This window comes from Hemicordylus capensis, chromosome 1 (genome assembly GCF_027244095.1).
Source record: "Hemicordylus capensis ecotype Gifberg chromosome 1, rHemCap1.1.pri, whole genome shotgun sequence".
NCBI classification, from domain to species: Eukaryota; Metazoa; Chordata; class Lepidosauria; order Squamata; family Cordylidae; genus Hemicordylus; species Hemicordylus capensis.
Window position 1 is genome coordinate 11,179,286 of NC_069657.1, and position 22,247 is coordinate 11,201,532.

A 22,247-nucleotide genomic window follows, 5' to 3' on the forward strand; every position below is an offset into this window, starting at 1 on the left:
ATTCATCGGCAGATGACAGGCAGTGAGTCCTATCAGTCTTAATCTGACTCTCGGTGGCTCTGGGCAGGCCCTGTAGTTGTTCACGCGCCTCCCTTTTACTGCTCCTTACAATCTTCCATCTGGCTGTTTTTTCAGTTTTATTACTCAGGTCATATATTTCTGTCCTCTCATATCTTTTAACTCATGCATTTTTATTACTTTTACTACCTTTTAGGTGTTTAGGCCCTCATGTTCTTTACTATTTTTAGTATTTTTAGTTTTTTTTAGTATATCTAATCATTTTTTTAATCTAATCTCACTTTTAACATGTAATCACCCTTATACTTTAACATTGGCTTAGTATTTTTAGTCCTTTTAGGATTAATATGTACTATTTTATATGCAGTCATTTTTTATCTGATCTCACTTTTAACATGTAATCACCCTTATACTTTATGCTGGTCTGTGACTGTAATAAAGATTGATTGATTGATTGTTCCTTAGCAGTATCCCCTTGAATCTGCCATCCAAAACGGCAGAAGGCAAGGCATTAAACCTCGCCAGGAAAAAGGCTCTCCTCTGGTTTAAGGTGGTCCAGTGGGTGAGGTATGCAGCTGGCCGGGGGTAGTTTGAAAAACCACCTAAAGTGCTACTGGTGATAACCAGACTTAAATCCAATTGCTTCTCCATATCTGCCAGATGCTGTTTAATCATTTCTTTGGCAGCATTATGACCCAAAGTCAATAAATATTGCGGTGAGAAGCCATATCTGCCCAAATTGTCATAGAGGCTCTTGCACCAGGATGAGTGGAACTCATCTTTCAGAACCAAGGGGGCAAGGTCCTGGGGGCAGGCATATAATTTAAGCCAGTAGTTAAATGTGCAAAGCCACGCCTGTGCCTCAACTCTGGTCAACCCTGCTTCTAAAGGCAAGATAGCATTCAATGCGCATCTGGGGACTTGAAAAATGGCACGAAGAAATCCGGATTGCACCACTTCTAAGGGCTTAAAGTTACAGGTGGGACAGATCTGAACCCTGTACAACATTTGTGCCAGTATTTTGGCCTGATACACCCTAACCGCTGCAGGAATGTACTGTCCCCCATTAGTGTGAAAGAAACTGAGTACAGCAGATGCACTCCTCTGTGCACTTGCTGCCGCGTATTCACATTTTGGGCCCCACGAACCTTTTGCATGGAAAACTAGACCCAGGTACTTATAGGTCTTAACCAGCTTGACCCTGCACCCATTAATTTGCCATTTATGTTCTTTTGGTCTCTTGGCAAATCCCATGACCTTGGTCTTTTGTGTATTTATAACAAGCAACTCATCCTCACAGAACTGTGTGAGTTTTCGTAGCACCCTCCTCATACCAACTAGCATTCTTGATAGTATGGCTGCGTCATTGGCATAAAGTAAAATCGAGATGGGTCTACCAGCTAGCTTAGGCTGATGGATGTCAGGGTTGTCTAAGAGGGGGATTAAGAAATTAATGTAAAAATTAAACAGAAAGGGAGCTAAAATACATCCTTGCTTAACCCCCTCCTGCATAGCAACAGGTTCAGACAATTGGCCTTATTTATTACACTTTACTCTCAATGAAGTGTTTTTGTACAGCATATGGATGAGGAAGAGTAATCGTGGGTCTATGGAGGTATTGGCCAATTTGCTCCAGAGTCAGGATCTGTTAGTCTCTAAGGATGTTATCTTGCTCTGCCCAATCAATAAGCTTGTTACAAAGATGTCTAGCATACACTTTGCTAACTATTCTCAAAAGGTGTATTGGGCAATAATCAGATGGATTGGGGTGCTGACCATTCCTATGAATAGGGACAATAACAGCTGTGTTCCATTCCTCCGGTATACAACCTACCCAATCAATATAGGAGAAGAGATTTGCCAAAACTGGGGCCCACCAATCAAGATCTGCTTTTAATAACTCCACAGGGATCAGGTCCACTCTAGGTGCCTTGCCTGGTTTTAGTTGGGCCACTAAACTAGCAATTTCTTGAGAGGTGATTGGAGGCCAAGTGGGAAGTTCATCCAAATGACGTGGTAGGGGTGTATCCCTAGTACAGTTGGCCAGATATAGAGTCTTAAAGTATGTCACCCAAGTGTCTGCCAAAATATGACATCCCAATTTAAGGGAGCTCTCTTTAGAACTGGCCAACACAATCCTCCAGAATGTTCTCGAATCTTTCATTCTAGAGGCAGCATACAACCGTTCCCAGGCCTCCCTTGTTGCAGTTCTCTGTTTTTTCCTTATCAATGCTTTATATTTCTTCTTTCCAATCTAAAATTTCTTGGACTGTCACCACATCTGCATTGGCCCTATAGAGTTTAAATTTTGTAACCAGATCTTTTTTGGCTAGAATACAATCCTGATCAAACCAGCTATGAGATTTGCATCCTCTATTGGAGTCCGATTTAGCGGCCTGGGCCAAACAGTGCTGAATCTTCTGGAAAAGGGTTTGATAGAGGGTAAGGATGCCTGCATTTGGGAACTCTGCCAAAATAGGTGTACAGAGATGTAAGGAGTCATCTGCAGCCAAAATACCCTTGATTTGCTTTTCTGTCCGGGGAGACCATTTGGCCCTTATTAACCGGCAACCTTCACCATGGTCAAACTGGAGAACCTCCTCAAGGTGAACCCCATCCCCCAGTGTCTCTAATATATGGGACAGTGGGAGATGGTCACTATCCATTCATCCCTCAATGATAAATTGAATCAGAGACTTAAGCACATTTTGTGATACAAATACATAGTCCAGAACACTTGCTAGCCCAGACCAGGGGGTAAATTCACCCACTGTATCCTTATCCATCGCTTAATCTGCTGATCATTTTATGTGTGCATGCACACACCTACAGTCACACAATAAGCAACGTTCACCCATTAAATGCAACCTATTCCACAATCTCTTTCTCTCCCTACAACCTCAGCAAATATTGATGAACACATTAAACTGACCCGTCATCAGCCATTAACTCCAGGAACTTTAAGACTGGGTTGCAACAAAGTGACTGTTGCTGAGCATCAGTGCCCCCATCTAGGGGTGTGCACAGAACCAGCTGGCCCGGTTTGATTCGGATGTGAACTGCACCCGAACCTGACCAGGCCAGCTCGATCCAGCACCCTCTGACCCCCACCCCCCGGTCCGGTCTTGGGGGGGTTGCAATTTTTTTAATTTTTAATTTTTTAATTATTTTTAAATTAACTGTAGCCCCTTCGGGGGACTTCCTAAAGGCCATGGGGGGGTCTTCAAAGGTTCCCCCTCCCCCTGCCAGCCTCTTAAGTCACCGCCGCAGCCCGTCCTGGCAAAAATCGGCAAGGCGGCCATAGTGGAGGCTGCCACGCATGCTCAAATGGCCTCTGTGAGGCCTGGCAAGGCCTAGGGCCTCACAGGGACCATTTGAGCATGCACGGTGGCCATTTTTAAAAACATTTAAAAAAAAAAAGGCCACTGAAAACAAAATGGCCACCGTGCATGCTCAAATAGTCCCTGTGAGGCTCTAGGCCTTGCACTGACTGGCAGCAACTTCTCCAAGAAACAGGCTGGAGTCTCTCTCATCCCGACCTGGAGATGCTGCCAGGGATTGAACCTGGGACCCTCTGCATGCAAAGCAGATGCTCTATCACTAAGCTATGGCCCCATTCCCTCAAGAGCTTGATTATCCAAGGATTTGGGCTGATTCTGATTGGGCATAAGGGATTCTGACTGGGGGAGTTAATTCCAAACCTCCAGTTCTGAACCTTTTTCCCATCCCTAGCAGAGGCGTAACTAGGGAAAATGGCACCCGGGGCAAGCACTGAAATGGCGCCCCCCCCACCGCGCCCCCCGCCCCCCCACATACTACATTATACTTAGGTTTTTCCTCACAAGCGCCCGCCGCCGCCAAGCCAGGCCACTGACTGGCCGCCAGGTGCCAGCAAAGCAATGGGGGGGGCGCAGGTGGCGCGGAAGGGACCGCTCGTGGGGAAGGGGGCACCGACGCGCTCCCTTGACTGCTGCAGCGCTGCTGCACTGAGCAGGAAACATTTGTATTAACAAAAAATTAAAAAAAAATTTAAAAATTGGTCATGGCGGCGCCCCCCACGTGACCAGAAAAGATGGTGCCCGGGGCACATGCCCCCCCTGCCCCCCCTATAGTTACGCCTCTGATCCCTAGTAGAGATAAGCTGGCCCAGTCCACAATTTGTTTGAGCAAAACATACACTACATTAGCCTGGTTCACACAGTCATTTAGATCTATGTTTAATGTGGGTTACCAACATTAGTATGATTGTGTGAACCCACACCAGGTTGGTTTGCGGCCCTAGATAAATCTGAGATTCCTGCCCTGGCATGAGTTCACACAAGCATCATGCCAATGTTGGTAATGTTGTCTAAGGAAGCCCTGCTCAGTTTTGCCTGCGTGAGTGTACCACCGGGCTCAGCCTGATCCCGGCAGCGCCTCGGTACACCCACCTCTGGAGCCACCCTCCTAAACGAGGTTAGGAGAGCAAGCACTCTCCTAACCCGATTTTCCTGATCATCTGGCAACCCTGGTCAGCCGGGCTTAGCAGACTGCGGGGCTCCTGGCCGGCTTCGAGGAGGGGAGGAAGGATCCCCATAATGCACTGCATGGTGCATAATGGGACTTCTAGACAACACAGGGTGACACATCTTGGCACCTCAACCCTCGGAGCTACTGGCAGAAGCCGGCAATCGTCTGGACAGCCGATACGGCCGCCCAGCAACAAGAAGTGAATCGTCTGGGGGGGAGGTAAGCATTCCGAACCTTGCTCCCCTCGCCCCATCGAAGCTCTTTCTCTGATCGTAAGAAAAGGGCTCTGTGAATGATGCCATTGTATCACATGAAAGGGGTTTCCTGCCATTTCTGGATGTCACTGAACTTCGTGAATTCACTGGATTTGATTTGTCCAGATCTGTGGGGTTTTCTATTTGGTAGATTTTCACAGTTTGAAACGGAGAGTCTTCAGCCCTCCCTTCATGGATGATAAGGTTTAGCAATGAAGAACCAGGGAGGTGTCTCTTTTTTCAGAAGAATGAACAGAAAAGAACTGTTTGTTTTAGATGAACTAATAGAACAAACGGGGTTACTTTATCACTTTTCTGTTAGTAGGATTTAATTACACCTCTGAGAATTACTCGATTTAATGACATATTGACTCCTCACTTGTAAACACAGTCATTGGAGATATCTTCGTAGTCACCAATCAGGAGGACCATAAAGGAACACATAACTCATCACCAGCCCATAACACAAATTCTGTAAGTGGCCAGAGCTAAACTCCTAACTGCAGGAGAAAAGAAAGCAGAGCACAATCATGAGGCTGATATTCGCTTGAGAGCACTCTGTAGCAACCAGCAGTTCTCTTGTTTTGTAGTGAGGAAATTGGTGGCCACAGCAGGAGTTCCTTTGAGATGAAACTGTTTGATCAATATCCAGAACTAATGATGTGCTTGCACAATGAACAAAGTTGTGCTAGTGCAACCAAGTTTTAATTTGGAAAAGAGGCGGCTACGGGGAGACATGTTAGAGGTCTACACAATTATGCATGGAGGAGGGAGAGTGGACAGAGATAAACTTTTCTCCCTCTCTCACAACACTATAACCAGGGGTCATCCCATGAAGCTGAAGGCTGGGAATTTTAGGACCAACAAGAGGAAGTACTTTTTCACACAGAGAGCCAGCATGGCATAGTGGTTAGAGTGTTGGACTAGGACCAGGAAGACCCAGGTTCAAATCCCCATTCAGTCATAAGCTCCCTGGGTGACTCTGGGCCAGTCACGTATCTCTTGGCCTAACCTACCTCACAGGGTTGTTGTGAGGATAAACATAACCATGTAGACCGCTCTGGGCTCCATGGAAGAAGAGGAGGATATAAATGAAAAAATATACACAAATATAAATAAATAAATAAATAAATAAATAAATAAATAATCTATGGAATTCTCTACCACAGGATGTGGTGATGGGCACTCACTCGGATGGCTCTAACAGGGGCTTGGACAAATTAATGGAGGACAGGTCTATCAGTGGCTACTAGTCTGGTGGCTGTGGGCCACCTCCAGCCTCAGAGGCAAGATGCCTCTAAATACCAGTTGCAGAGGAGCAACAGCAGAAGAGAGGGCGTGTCCTCACCTCTTGGCTGTGGGCTTCCCAGAGGCACCTGATGAGGCACTGTGTGAAACAGGATGCTGGACTGGATGGGCCTTGGGCCTTAAAGTTGCATGACTGTGTGAACTTGTGGGATTGTTTGAAGTTGCACTCTTGTGCAAAAGTTCCTAAGATCTTTCTACATCCCCAGGGAAAAATATTTGAATGCAGAGGTGCATCTAGGTAATTTTGGAGCCTGGACCTAAAGGCCTTTGGAGCCTCCCCCCCCCGCAAATTAAGCATCATCATGCTCAGCCGGGCAACAACAACACCCTGGACAGACTAAGGAAGATTTGGTCTTCGCAATGGGGTTACAACGTAACTGCAAAGTGTGCTTCTGCACTTCCTGTGTTGTGACACCGAAGTCCCTGCGTTGTCAGCAGAGTGCTGTTTGCATTTTGGATGCCTTGATGCGGGTTTAATCACTGTGATTTATTGCTATAATATTGTATGTCTGGCGTAAAAGGGTTGCTGTATTTTCCAGTTGTTAGTTTTCGTGAGACTGCTCCCCCTGCTGGCAACTTTGCTATTTACGTTCTGAATGTGATTTGCTTTTTGCCGCTGTTGAGCAGGTAATCTGGAGAGCGCCCTTGTGATAGCAAGCATAAATTGACCCCTTTACTAAGCAGGGTCTGCCCTGGTTTGCATTTGAATGAGAGACTACATGTATGAGCACTGTAAGATATTCCCCTGAAGGGATGGGGCTGCTCTGGGAAAAGCACCTGCATGTTTGTGTGCAGACGTTCCCACATTCCTGGCAACATCTCCAAGATAGGGCTGAGAGAGACTCCTGCCTGCACTCTTGGAGAAGCCACTGCTAGTCTGGGTAGACAATACTGAGTTAGATATGTTGGAAGTTCTCTGTGGTGAGAGAATCCCTTTCTCATTATAGCAGAGTGCACAGAGGCACAACACAGTGGAATTTAGTTAGGCATGCGTGTATGCTGAGAGTAAAGTAACTTGGAGCCAATTCATAGTTTCAAATCAATATATAAGGCATTTATTAAGGAACTCCATTCTAGATAGGAAAGTGAGGAGTTAGGATCTCTAATCTATCTATCTAGCTGGATGCAGATGGATTCTGCATCTTCTCTGCATCTCTCACACATGGTGTAGGGAGAGGAGCTTGCCATGTTGCAAGGTAGAAGGACAGGTAGGGAAGATAGAGAGGAAGGAAGTTAATCCCTAAGAGTACCAATCTACATTTCAAAGGGATAGTGTCAGAGCAGTGGAGAAGGGATGACCAGTGTCTTGACCCTCTAGCCCTCTGACTTACTAGTCTGCCCTCCACTGTCTGAGACAAGAGACAGCACAAAGTCCTTTAACTTCCAACAGGATAGACCCATGGTCTGACTCAGTAGAAGGCAGCTTCCTATGTTCTTACGTACATTGCAGGGAATGTTTGCACAAGGGCGTAAAAGTGCAATACTCGGACTTTGTGCAGCTTTATGGTTTTCTTGTGGGTGCGCAACCTTGTTGTGCAAGCACTTCATGACTCTGGATGTCAGCAATTGCAATTGCATTACAAATAGAAGAGCACCACCCACCACTTCTGTCCATATGCATGCCTTGTTTGCTGTCCCTCACCAGCAGCAGTGATCCAGCATGCCTTGAGGCCGAAACAATAATTATTCCTTCCGTTTTGTAAACAGGAATTTTAAAAACATTGATTGAAACCAGCGTAGAGATTAACAGTCTCCAGCTGTTGCTCTGCTGATTAATATAAGCACATTCTTAACCTAGTCATACCCATCCGTTCAGTTTTTTTATTCCCCTATGTGTTTTTCCTTGCCAGGGCATAACAAATGAGGGGTCATTTTGCACATACACAGACATGCACACACAGACATGCACACACAGAGAGAGTTCCAGAATATTTTAAGCTGCTTATCTAAATTCTGCACATATTTCTAGGTCAAAACTGTTTCACTTCAGCCCAAAACCAGACACAGCAAAGCTATTTGAACTAAATAGGTGCTAAATAGGTCACTGAACAGACAGATTTGTTTAGGAAGGGCCAGTTCAACACTTCCTCCCCAATTCCGAACTTTGCAATTAAATCGGAGTCGGCTGTTGTCTTTTCTGTTTCACGGTGAAGTCAATATGGCATCTTGGTACTGAGAGGATTAGGGAAAACAATGTAAAATGTGGAAGTCTTTTTTTGATTCCTGGAAGAGCTTGCGGAAACTGTAAATCATGGTTTGATGTCCTTCTGCTTCCTTTCTACTCTTTCAAATGTGCGGAGTGGAGTGCTGTATTTGCTTTCTGTTTATTTTGTTTTTAAAATGTATAACTATCTTGTTAAAAGTAACTCAAAGCAGCTGACAAACAGCAAATTAAAACAATCAACCTCAGAACATCAAACACAAAAACAAATCAACAACAGTAGTTGCAGGGGCAGCAGAAATCCACAATAAATGGCCAAAATGCACAAAAGTAGGATATATAGATATAGATATAGATATAGATATAGATATAGATATAGATATAGATATAGACACACACACACACACACACACACACACACACACACACACGGGCTTGGCTCCTGACTTTCCAAAAGAGCCAGGTGTTACCGAGTACAATGTTGGGAACTAGCAGGCCCACCGGGAAAGATGTCCCAAAAGCTGGTGTCACCACCGAAAAGGCCCTGCATAGCAAGAAGGAAAGCAGTCCTTAGCATACCCTGTCCTAAGACATTTAGGGCTTTGAAGATTAAAACTAGCAGTTAGAAATGGATCCAGAAACATACATGGCTTTTAATAATATGTAATTAGTTTTTAAAGTTAGTTTTATGTTTATATTTTAACTGCTTTTATTTTACGTTTTATGTTAGGGTTTTTTTGGATGAGAATGACCCTGAGCCGTTCCGGGATGGGCAGCATATAAATGAAATAAATAAATAAATTCAAGCAACCAATGCAGACAGGAAAACATGCTCTGGTGGTTTCCTCCCAACCAGCAAGCTGGCAGCGGCGTTTTGCTTGCATGGAAGCTAGGTGAGGACATATTTATTTATGATTATTCATTAATCATGGTTTGTTCCTGTCCAGTTATTGTGCCATTTTTGCTTGAAATCCGTAAGGCTGTGAACATGACATTGCAGCAATCATTCCCTGTCAAGGACGTTCATGTCCTGTTGGGGTACATCCCCAGCATGTGGAATCTAGCCCTACATCAAGCATTGTAGATTCTTCGTGCTTGGGGGTGGTGGTTACCAAAAGGATTATAATACAGCACTGGAAGGACAAATTTACTCCTGAACTGCACTTTTGGATAACGGACATGTGTCCCTTGTCTGCATTTGAACTGGGTTTTTTTCTGACAGAAAGGTAAAGAAGAAGAAGAATTTTCAGCTGTTTGGTCAAATTTAAATGAATGGTTTATGCTTTGAAAAATGAATGGTTTATGCTTTGATACCTATCCTTAGAAGAAGGTGGTGGTGGTGGTGGTGTTTTCTTCTCTATCTTAGGTAGATTGTGTTTTGTTATGTTAAAGTTATGCTTAAGGGATTTTATTTTATTTTTTATTTTTTTCAGTTATATTCACATATATAATTGCTATCCTTGATTATGTTATATGCACTGTTGCAATCTTATTGAAATAAAATGAAGAAGAAGAAGAAATTATTCATTAACAGAATGTATATCCGGCCTGTGGTGTTTTTGGTTAACCCCATTCCTTGATCCAGACCAGCTTTTGAATGGTGCTTTAGTTACCTTTATTCCAGTCCTGGAGTAGAGGCGGGGTTAACAAGCAGCCAGCAGCAAGAGCACAGAAGGCAGACTGCTCTTGCCTCTCTCTAAACAATATCCGTCTAATTAAACCATTCATATTCCCAAATCAACTCCACTCTCTTGTCCTTGCATACCACAACTCTTTCCTCTAGATTCTACATGGCCTTTAAAGTGCAAACGATATTCAAGGTACATAACAGCACTTTGCGGTTTGAAGTTTTATATCTACTGGCTGACATCCTGACTACATTACTCAGCAGCACTACACAGGGAGCAGTGCACAAAACTACTCAATTTCAATGGGATTTGTAAATGGGGTCAGGACATCAGCCAGTATTTGTTTGTTTTTATTTATATTTCTATACTGCCCTTCATCCAAAGACCCAGGGCAGTTAACAAGAAAAATGGCTGTAGTAACCAGTCTCTCCTCCCTCTAAAGGGTTAACTGGAAGTGAACCCTGCCTTGACTGACAGGCTGGTGAACTCCAGGGCTCAGCCAGCCAGCATACCAGGTGGGTGGGACCTAGAGGGCTGTTGCCAGGAAGTTCTTTCTTAGGAGAGGAGCTAGGCTGGAGGTGCACAGGAGGACATGTGGCCATGGAGGTTGGCTGCAGGAGAATAACTCTGCAGATCCTTGAAAGACAGGAGGGCAGGAAGCTTGAATTCTCATCAGGAGTTTGCTGAGTTCAAGGAAAAGGGAAGTTTAGTCTTGGGGAAAGTTTGTTTAGTCAGACTTTGTGTTAAGGATTGTTATATTTCCTTGGTGTGTGTGCTTCTTCATATTCCTGATACTGTTCTATTATTGTTTACCTGTGATGTAATTAAAATAAGAAACACTGGCCTATGCCCATCCTATCTAGGGTGTTGCAAAAGACTCTATAAATATTTAAGCGTGCATTAAGGGAACTCGTTTTTGCAAACCTACTAAGTATTCTTAACTGTACCTAAAAGCTGAGAAAGCCTCAGATGGAAGCAGTCTGTTGTAATTGAATAAAACTGGTTTGTTTGTTTTTGTTTTTTAAAATCTTTTCTTTTTACAAGCCTCTCTGGTTTTTAACTCAGGAAAAGTGGGGGCCCGAAGGGCAATTTCTCTGGTGCAAAGACGTCCTCAAACGTTCAGCAGCTATCAGTTTTCTCACCATGTGTAGACTTGCACATGGAAGATTTTTGTACTTATCCAATAGCAAAATAAAGAGTATTCCCTGGGATTCCACCCCCAAGCCCAGGGAGGTTCAAGCTCTGTTGATAAGAGGTGTGGTGGTGGCAGCATTTTAACCTACCAATAATACAGAATAGTTTTAGGAGAAGCCTAGCCAGGCAGCTAGGCAGGGATGATTCATTTCTTTCCCTCACTTGAGCTTGCTCTGAGACAAAGGCTGTAATCCGCTACAGAGGTCATTCACACAATAAAAAACTGTGTTCTACCCTAGTTTCAGAACTGTATGCACTCCCAATTTTCAGTTGTGTGGAAGCAAAGTAAGAGGAAAACATGGGTAGAAGTGATTTGTGTGGAAGCAAGGAAGGAAGAAAACCTGGGTATTTGGGATGTGCCCGAACCAGTTCAGCGGTCCTTTTCCAGAATGCCAAACTGGTTCGGAGGTCCAGCAGTTTGGATGGTTTGGTGGGGGGTTACCTTTAAGGGATCGTGAGGGTGCTATTACCCAACCCCAACACATTTCCCCTGCAAGCGCTGTGCCCAAAATTGTTGCACAGAGTGGCACCAGCCACTTCCAGTCAGTCTGCCACTGACCAGAGTGGCAGGGAGGGTGGGTGGACTGAGGGGAGGGCGGGAGCCCGCCTGCCCTCCCCAGCAGATGTGCAGCCTCCATGCTCCCCTCCGCCTCACCATGCGCCACATGAGCAATGGTGCTGCAAAGGGAGACGCTGGAAGCAGGAGGACCCCCCACCCCTGCATCTCAGGGTTCCCCAGGGCACGGGCATGGCTGCTCCTTCCCCCGCCCTGCCCCCGGCTCACTACCGGAAATGGTGGTGGATCAGGGGGAAGCTGTTTAACTGGGGGCAATCGCCCAGACGATCGCCAGCCAAGCTTAAGTGGTTCGAATCCCCGCTGCTATTAGATTGGGCAGCAGCGATATAGGAAGATGCTGAAAGGCATCATCTTATACTGTGTGGGAGACTGCATTGGTCAACCCCTCCTGTATTCTACCAAAGACAACCACAGGGCTCTGTGGGCGCCAGGAGTCGAAATCGACTTGATGGCACACTTTACCTTTAATTCATCTCAGCTGTCTGGTGACCTTAATGACTGAGTAGGGATTTGAACTTCTCGTCCTACATCCAAGCTCTATCCAGGAGGGCTGTGCACAGCTAAAAGATCAGCTCTGACCAGGGTTTCTGAGAAACAAGCACACCCTGCTTTCACATTTCAGCTTTGTTTAGATGCTTGGAGGCATTTCTAGCCTCTTCCAAGAGGACTTTGAAACACAGTGCAAGCAGGTATTGGCAAGGATTTCTGGGAAGGAGGGGTGCACACAGCTCTTTTCACATTTCTGCATTGCTTGCATCTGTGGCTTCTGTGAGGACTTTGCTCCCTAAGTTACAGGCAGGTCAAGGCTTTTGGGGCAGTGCACTGAGCTCCTGCACTGAGCTCCTGGTAGCAGCAGCAAAGCTTGAGGGGATGTGCTCAACAAATGCCCTGGCTGCAATCATAGAACTCCGCTGGCAGGAGCAGCTTGTCCTAATGAGCCTGCACAGCTCTACCTGACGAAAGGCCACCTTGCAGGCACCGCGGCTCTCGTTAGTGCTGGGGCAGGGTGGGGTGGCGCAGGAGAGAGAGAGAGGCTGCCAGTAACCAGAGGTGACCATTTGGCGCCCCCCTCTGGCTCATTTGGATGAGCCGCTACTGCCTGCTAGGTTAGATCAAGGATTTGTCTAGTCCAGAGTTTCTCAACCTGTGGTCCTCCAGACGTTGCTGAACTACAACTCCCACCATCCCCAGGCACAATACATTGAAGCTGGAGGTGGTGGGAGCTGTAGTTTAGCAACATCTGCCGGACCACAGGTTGGGAAACCCTGGTCTAGCCGAACATCCTGATTCTAGTAGTAGCCAGCCAAACATCTCTGGGAAGTCCACAGCAGAGCATGGATGTAGCATCCCCTCCTGTTTAATAAACTAGATAGCTGGTCAGGTGCCAAGTTTCACTTTCAAACTGCTACAGACCGCCTAAGTAGTTTTATAACTGCAGATGGGGAGGAACATAGGAAGCTGCCATATACTGAGTCAGACCCTTAGACCATCTAGCTCAGTATTGTCTTCACAGACAGGCAGCAGCTTCTCCAAGGTTGCAGGCAGGAGTCTCTCTCAGCCCTGTCTTGGAGATGCTGCCAGGGAGGGAACTCGGAACCTTCTGCTCTTCCCAGAGTGGCTCCATCCCCTGAGGGGAATCTCCTACAGTGCTCACACTTCTAGTCTCCCTTTCATATGCAAGCAGGGAGGACCCTGCTTAGCTAAGAGGACAAGTCATGCTTGCTACCACAAGACCAGCCTTAAAGCAAGGGCCCTCAAGCTGGGTCCCCATTCCATATGTTGTTGTGCTCCAGATATTGATGAACTCCCACCATCCCCAACCACAGTGGCCTTTGGCAAAGGATGATGGGAGTTGTGATCCAACAAAATCTGAGGACCCAAGATTGAGAACCCCTGTTTTAAAGACAAGAGGACAACAGATAACATGAAAGGAGATTCAATATAGTTTGCTCTGCGTGCATTTCCTGGTCTCGAGTCTGTCTTTGCTGGACTCTGTTCTTTGGCAGGGTTAATGTTTAACAAACGAATTTTCTGTATCGGCAACGGACTAACATAACGGTCAAAATGCAAAGATTTGTCATTTCCATCTCCTTAGACTTATACCTCCATGAATGTGCAGATTTTGGAACAACGGCAAGGAAGAAGACAGTGAGGTCATTCACACAATCAAAGCTGGAGCCATTCACATGACCAGTGGGGCTGGAAGCGGGGAGGGGGTGTTCTGCACCAACTCATCTTCCCCCCAGATGATCACAAGAAGCCTCCCGGGAGCACAGATCACGTTCCCAGATGATCTGCGCTGCACCCTCGCATCTGACGTCAGACATAGGGGGTGGGGTGAGTGGGGCCACCACCGTGTCCAGGCACAGGACACCGCTGGCTTGGCTCCTCTACTGATTTCCCTTAAAAGAAATGCCCCCCCTCCTGGCACTGGGCAAAGCAGGGCACTGCACAGTGATCATGGGCACCTCTGAGGGGTGCCAGGAGGGACTGTGCAGAGCATTCAGCTTTATTTTTGTTTATTTTTACATGTATATCCCGCTCTTCCACCAAGGTTACGTGTGTCCTCACACAACAACCCTGTGAGGTAGGTTAGGCTGAGAGATATGCAACTGGCCCAGAGTCATCCAGTGAGTTTCGTGGCTGAATGGGGATTTGAACTCAGGTCTCCTCAGTCCTAGTTCAACACTCTAACCACTGCACCACACTGGTTAGACATACTGCACCACACTTGACTGAAGCTTTACACAGCACCCTCCACAATTAGTCAGGAGTATGAATTAGTGTGAACGTCATACCTCTAATTTGGATTTTCTTAGCAGTATATTGACAGGGAGGAGCCACCTAATGGCGCAGCGGGGAAATGACTTGACTAGCTAGCATGAGGTTGCCGGTTCGAATCCCCATTGGTATGTTTCCCAGACTATGGGATGTTTAGCTCCCCACTGGTATGTTCCCCAGACTATATCAGGCAGCAGCAATATAAGAAGATGCTGAAATACATCATCTCACACTGCACGGGAGTTGGCAATGGTCAACAGCTCCTGTATTCTACCAAAGACAACCACAGGGCTCTGTGGGCGCCAGGAGTCAACACCAACTCGACGGCACACTTTACTTTATTGACAGGAGCTACCACTGGCCCCCGGGCCTTAAGAACTCCACTCTAGAAGAACTGTAGTCATAGGAAAATAGGAAGCTGCCATATACAGAGTCAGGCCATTGTTCTATCTAGCTCAGTATTGTCTTCACAGACTGGCAGCAGCTTCTCCAAGGTTGCTGGCAAGAATCTCTCTCAGCCCTATCTTGGGGAAGCCAGGGAGGGAACTTGGAACCTAGATACTCATCCCAGAGGGTCTCCATCCCCTGAGGGGAATATCTTACAGCGCTCACACTTCTAGTTTCCCTTTCATATGCAACCAGAGTGGACCCTGCTTAGCCAAGGGGACAAGTCATGCTTGCTGCCACAAGACCAGCTCTCCTCTCAGCTCACCTCTAGAAAGCCCCTGGGGGTCTTTAACAATGCCCTCTGATCAGTGGTCCCTCTAATTTTTTTCATCTCTGTGCAGAATGAGTTTTCTTCTGGGTGGCAGTATTAAGGCAGTGTGTGCACATGTGCATTCAGAGTGGGGTCCTCCTGATCCAACCTGAGTGGGATCTAAAATTCAGCAAAATATCTGTGAGCACACACACATGTGCGAGCCTAAGAGGGATCACTGCCTCTGATCACCACCCAGAGTTCTCTGGGTGTCGTTATGGCACAACAGTTAAATTGTTTTCAGACAGGGTTGCACGCATGGTATAAATGCATTTCAGCCCTGCATTTCTGGTAGAACCGTGTGTCATGGACCCCTTGGTATCTGATTTTCACCTACCCTGTGCCATCTTGTTGTGTCCCCTAACTAGGAGGGCATGCAAGGGGAAGGAAGGAAGGAAGGAAGGGAAGGAAGGAGGCAGGGAGGCAGGGAGGGAAAGGAAGGAAGAAGGAAGGAAGGAAAGGAATGCAATGGGAAGTTGAATGGAGAGGGAGTCTTGTGCAGAAAGCAGCTTGTGTTCTAGTTATCAGGGAAACAGTAAATTTTTTAAATGGTTGCTCCTTACTGACCCATTGATTGTAAGTTCTCCAGGGCACTTTAAGTGGCTAACATTCCTCAGATTAGGCTAATCCACCCAGCTGTTCCCTCTCTGCATCCCTGTGCAGGGGGGGAAAACCAAACACCAGCTATTAACTGGTGAAATCCTTTCCTGGGGTTTTCAGTCAGTGGGAATTTGGCCACCAGCTTTAGCCAGATCAGGATTTGAGCCCTTTCTGTGAAACATCTGTGGCACTTGCTCAGAGCTAAGACTCCCAAAGGGATAAGTGAGTTCTGGTTCCCCAGATACATATAGTCGTAGAACATCTGGGTTGCACGCAGAAGGTCCCAGGTTCAGTCCTTGGCAGCATCTTCAGGTAGGGCTGGGAAAGACTCCTGCCTGAAACTTTGGAAAGCTGCTGCCAGTCAGTGTAGACAGTTCTGAGCTAGATGGTCTGACTGAGTAGAAGGCAGCTTCCGATGTCCTTACTGCAGATTACTCATCTTCCAAGTAAAATCTGCATTTTTGGTCAGTTTGCTACTGTAGCAGTTTGCCTCAGTAATCCAAAATGACCTGTAGAGTCTTTTCCAGTGTACCTGGACACCTCTCTGCCTGTAATTAGGACTCAGAGGAAGAGCCGGTCTTGTGGAAGCAAGCATTAATTGTCCCCGTTGCTAAGCAGGGTCCACTCTGGTTTGCATTTGAATGGGAGACAGCATATGTGAGCACTGTAAGATATTCCCCTCAGGGGATGGAGCCGCTCTGGGAAGAGCATTTAGGTTCCAAGTTCCCTCCCTGGCAGCATCTCCAAGATAGGGCGGAGAGAGACTCCTGCCTGCAACCTTGGAGAAGCTGCTGCCAGGCTGTGTAGACTATACTGAACTAGATGGACCAATGGTCTGACTCAGTAAAAGGCAGCTTCCTATATTTCCTATGACTGTTTGTTTGCTTGTTTACTGTTTAACACACTCTTCCTCCAGGGAGCTCAGTGCAGCCATTCATAGCCATGACAGCATGATGAAGTAAGATAGGCTTCTGCCCTCACTATCAGGAAGTGAAGCGGATTTCAGGAAAAGGCAATGGCCAACATGACAGACAGCCCTCTGTCAACAGTAGGAGCTCACTGGAGCTGCAGTACAACTTAAAAGGCCGCTCTGACTGTGTGGCAATGGAGCAGAATGACTTAAAACCTCTTCTAGGCAGCAGTGCAGTGCTCCTTTCCATTGTAGCATGTCATGTTGGCCGCTGGCTGACATCTTGAGTAGCAAAGTGGGTGTGCAGCAAAGGAAGCACATGTGCATCTGTTGCACTCCAGCTACATACAGAAGCAAGGGGGCTCACGTGGGGGGTCAGGGTCCTGATTTTCACTCATCTCTCCTTCCCACTGAAGCTCACTGTGCCACCTGGAAATATGTCCCTGAGACTTGTGCAGCTCTCAGGGACATAGTTTTGGGTGGCACAGCCTCCTTCACTGCACACACACTTCATTAGGCAAGAGGTCAGCCAATGCGTTCTTGGTAGTGGTACTTTTTGCGGATAATGCAGGTAAAGGTAAAGTGTGCCATCAAGTCGATTTCAACTCCTGGAGCCCACAGAGCCCTGTAGTTTTCTTTTGGTAGAATACAGGAGGGGTTTCCTATTGCTTCCTCCCACGCAGTCTGAGATGATGCCTTTCAGCATCTTCCTATATCTCTGCTGCCCGATATAGTATCAGCGGGGATTTGAACCGGCAACCTTCTACTTGTTAGTCAAGCATTTCCCTGCAGTGCCATTAGGTGGTAGGATGGGCTAAATGCTTTTGCTGTTGTGAACTACCTCAGACTTGAGAAAGGCAGGATAGAAATGGCTTAGAAAGAAATGAACCATTGCTATTACTTCAGTTAAATGAGACTGGGGTTTTTATTTAAATAGTCTGAAGTGTAAGAATGTTCGCATTCCTGACGAATTAAAGAGCCAGTGTGGTGCACTGGTTTCTGTCAGACCAGGAGGAGAAAGAATTGGGTTCCAACCTCCTTCTTAATGGCCAATGGGAGGACAGTTGCAGATGTCATGAAGCTTTTCCAGTCTGCTGGCAGTGCAAAGCATGCTGGGAAGACTTTCTGTGGAAGAGTGAGTCTTGCAGCTGCCCAATTCAGGCACGGTACTGCCAGCAGCTGGGCTTGTGCATCTTTTGAGTTTGCAGTCCCAAGCTGAGGTGCTGCTTGGGTGTGGCTGATGGGGTAGGCGCTCACCTGGCCTCCCACCCACACCCCAAATACTCCTATGAACAAGCTGCTTCTATTTTGGTCTGACCTACAGTACCTCTTAGTGTACTCAGTATATGAGTACACAGTGTACACAGTTACAGTCAATTAAACATGTTATACTGGACGCAAGTACAGCAGTACACATCCTATCTGTACAGTGTTCCCTCTGCACAGGTATTCCCAGATGTTCCCTCTGTACAGGGATTCCCTATCTGTACAGGGATTCCCAGATGTTGTTGACTACAACTCCCAGAATCCTCAAGCGAAAGCCATTGCAGCTGGGGATTCTGGGAATTGTAGTCAACAACATCTGGGAATCCTTGTCAGAAGGAACATAGTATCTGTACCATGCATTTGAAGGGCCTATATCTAGGTTCACCTTTAAAATGAACACAGGTACAGTTAGTCACACAAACCTATCTATGAGTGTATAGATGTCTATACCCTGTCTGCCCCTGCTAACTTGGCAAAGAGGCACCTTTTAATGTGGTGATTCTCTTTATTTAGCAGGGGGAGAGTAACTGGCCCTATCCCCACCCCCACCCCATATAGTACCTCCACAGTGACTATTGCTGGGGTCTAGTTTATGTTTCTTTTTAGATTGTGAGCCCTTTGGGGACAGGGATCCATTTTGTTTATCTTATTTATTTGTTATTTCTCTGTGTGAACCGCCCTGAGCCATTTTTGGAAGGGTGGTATAGAAATCAAATCAAATCAAATCAAATCTTATCAAATCAATCAATCAATCAATCAATCAAAATATACACTTGTACAGCATAATGTCTGAATTGGGCTTCCCTATCTTGTTTCCATTAAGTCTGTTTCTAAACTGTAAACTCCCAGGGCAAATACCTCTCTTCTCATTCTTTATATAGTGCCATGCACATAGGTTGTAGTATATACAGTAAATACATAATGATCATAATACCTCTAATTTGGATTTTCTTACCAGTATATTGACAGAAGACATTATAGATGGTTCAAACCTTATTTCTGGAGCAGCTCTACTACTGAGACACTAGTTATTTATTAAAAACAAGTGGAACCTTACTGTAAAATATGGCCATTAAAACTTTAGATTTCATTTATAATTGCCACATTCTAAACAATTATTTTTCCTCTCTGAAATAGAGTAGGTCTTGCCTGTGGCATGTGCTGAAGGAAAACCGTTTTTAAAACTATTTCATTATTAATTTACACACACACACACACACACACACACACACACACACACACACACACCCCTATTAGAGAATACCCCACAGAATTAAAAAGCTGTTAATCTGATGTTAGATCAGAGTCATTTCAACAGAGACAATTAGCTTCCAGAAATTAAATGCCCCCTTGGCAACTGTGTGGGTGATACCAATCAGCCTTTGAGATCTCAGATTAACTTGCATTAACATGATCAAATACAAGAACAATGTAAGCTGCAGTTGGACCCTTTCCCCAACACCATTCCCTTTGACTTCTCTGTCATGAAAGACCATATCATTACCTGGACAACATCTCTGTGTATCTGAAATTCCAAAGGACAATGTCTGAAAGCCTTAGAGTTCTTATTTTTAAAAATATTGATACCCCACCCTTCCAGTACAATACTGCTCAGGGCTTCTCACAACAATAAAACAATAAAAGTAATAGACACACAATTAAAACAAACATACAATTTTAACACAATTAAAACAAACATACGCAGTGTAGAATAAAAACAATTAAAGGAGACACAATAAAAGTTAAAAACTCACCAGATTGTAATAAAAGAGATTAAAAACCCCTCTGAACAAGTGGGTTTTAAGATCTTTTTTTAAAACCCTAAAGGAGGGATTATGGTGAAGCTCTTCTGGGAGGGCATTTCAGAGCTGAGGGGCCACAACCGAAAAGGCCTTGTCTCTTGTCCACATCAGCCAAATCTCAGTCTTGGATCACCACAAAAACTAGGGTCCCATTCACACATTATGTTCAACACTTGTATAATGAGTGTGTAGTGCAATGGAATTCAGTGGGTGGCTTTGAGTGAGTGACTATATCTTGGCCTAACCTACCTCACGGGGCTGTTGTGCAGATAATAGGAGAGTGAAACAAGGTAGGCTGTCCTGAGCTCCTTGAAAGATGGATTGTGCCCTCTCTCTTGCCATTACTCCCCTGCAACTGATTCTCAGAGCCATCCTGCCTGTTGAGACTGGAGGTAGCCCACAGCCATCCTGCCTTTTGAGACTGGAGGTGGCCCACAGTCCTCCGACTAGTAGCCATTGATGGACCTCTCCCCCATGAAGTTATCCAAACCCCTCTTAAAGCCATCCAGGTTGTTGGCTGTCACCACATCCTGTGGCAGAGAGTTCCACAAGTGGATCACACATTGTGTAAAAAAGTACTTCCATTTGTTGGTCCTAGACCTCCTGGAAATCAATTTCTTGGAGTGACCCCTGGTTCTAGTGTTATGGGAGAGGGAGAAGAATTTCTCTCTATCCACTTTCTCCACACCGTGCATGATTTTATAGACCTCTATCATGTCTCCCCGCAGTCATCTTTTTTCTAAACTAAAAAGCCCCAGGTGTTGTAGTCTTGCCTCATAAGAAAGGTACTCTAGGCCCCTGATCATCTTGGTTGCCCTCTTCTGCACCTTTTCCAGTTCTACAATGTCATTTTTAAGATGTGGTGACCAGAATTGTACTCAGTACTCCAAGTGTGGTCGCACCATAGTTTTGTATAAGGGCATTATAATATTAGCCGTTTTATTTTCAATCCCCTTTCTAATGATCCCTAGCATGGAATTGGCCTTTTTCACATCTGCTGCACATTGAGTTGACACTTTAAATGAGCTGTCCACCACGACCCCAAGATCCCTCTCCGGGTCAGTAACCGACAGCTCGGATCCCATCAGCATATACTTGAAGTTGGGGTTTTTCTTCCCAATGTGCATCACTTTACACTTGCTAACATTGAACTGCATTTGCCATTTTGTTGCCCACTCACCCAGTTTGGAGAGATTCTTTTGGAGCTCCTCACAAACCATTTTGGATTTCGCTACCCGGAAGAGTTTGGTATCATCTGCAAATTTGGCCACCTCGCTACTTACCCGTGCTTCTAGATCATTTATGAATAGATTAAAAAGCACCGGTCCCAGTAAAGATCCCTGGAGGACCCCACTTCTTACTTCCCTCCATTGTGAAAACTCTCAATTTATACCTACCCTCTGTTTCCTGTCTTTCAGCCAGTTAGCAATCCACACATGTACCTGTCCCCTTATCCCATGACTGCTAAGTTTTCTCAGGAGTCTTTGATGAGGAACTTTGTCAAAAGCTTTTTGGAAGCCCAGGTATACTATGTCAACTGGATCACCTTGATCCACACACTCATTGACACCCTCAAAGAAGTCCAAAAAGTTGGTGAGGCAAGATTTACCTTTGCGGAAGCCATGCTGGCTCACTCCCAGCAGGGCCTGTTCTTCTAGGTCAGTGATTCTCAAACTTGGGTCCTCAGGTGTTATTGGACTTCAACTCCCATAATCCCCAGCCTCAGTGGCCTTTGCTTGAGGATTATGGGAATTGAAGTCCAATAACACCTGAGGACCCAAGTTTGAGAATCACTGTTCTAGGTCCTTTACAATTTTATCCTTGAGGATGCTTTTCATCAATTTGCCTGGAATGGACGTTAGGCTAACCGTCCTGTAATTTCCCAGATCGCCCCTGGGTCCCTTTTTGAAAATCGGTGTTACATTTGCTACTCTCCAGACCTCTAGTACAGAGCCCGATTTCAGGGATAAGTTGAAAAATTTAGCAAGGAGGTCAACAATTTCACATTTGAGTTCTTTGAGGACTCTTGGATGGATGCCATCCAGCTCTGGTGATTTGTTAGCTTTCAGTTTTTCCAGACAGTTTAGTACATCATCTCTTGTCACTACTATCTGACTCAGCTCTCTAGCCTCCATCCCTAAAAAGCCTGGTTCAGGAACAGGTATATGCTCAGTATCCTCTGCCGTGAAGACAGACGCAAAGAACTCATTTAGCTTCTCTGCAACCTCCATATCCTCCTTAATAATCCCTTTCACTCCATCATTGTCTAATGGCCCAACCGCCTCCCTGGCAGGTTTCCTGCTTCTGATATACTTAAAGAAGTTTTTGTTATTCCCCTTGATACTTTTGGCTAAATGTTCCTCAAACTCTCTTTTTGCCTCCCTTATTGTCACCTTGCATTTCTTTTGCCAGAGTTTGTGTTCCTTTCTGTTCTCTTCATTTGGACAGGCCTTCCAATTTTGGAAGGAAGTCTTCTTCCCTT

At 45.6% G+C, this 22,247-nt stretch overlaps 1 protein-coding gene across 1 annotated transcript in view; it reads right to left on the reverse strand.

The window, feature by feature from the left end:
* The window catches only part of LOC128345907 (potassium channel subfamily K member 16-like), a 68,733-nt gene extending 47,315 nt beyond the window's left edge, over positions 1–21,418 (reverse strand). The window contains exon 1 of the mRNA XM_053298568.1: positions 21,375–21,418. Coding sequence (XP_053154543.1) covers positions 21,375–21,389 — 15 coding nt within the window. The 5' untranslated portion in view covers positions 21,390–21,418. The remainder of the gene's footprint in view (positions 1–21,374) is intronic.
* Positions 21,419–22,247: the final 829 nt, after the last annotated feature.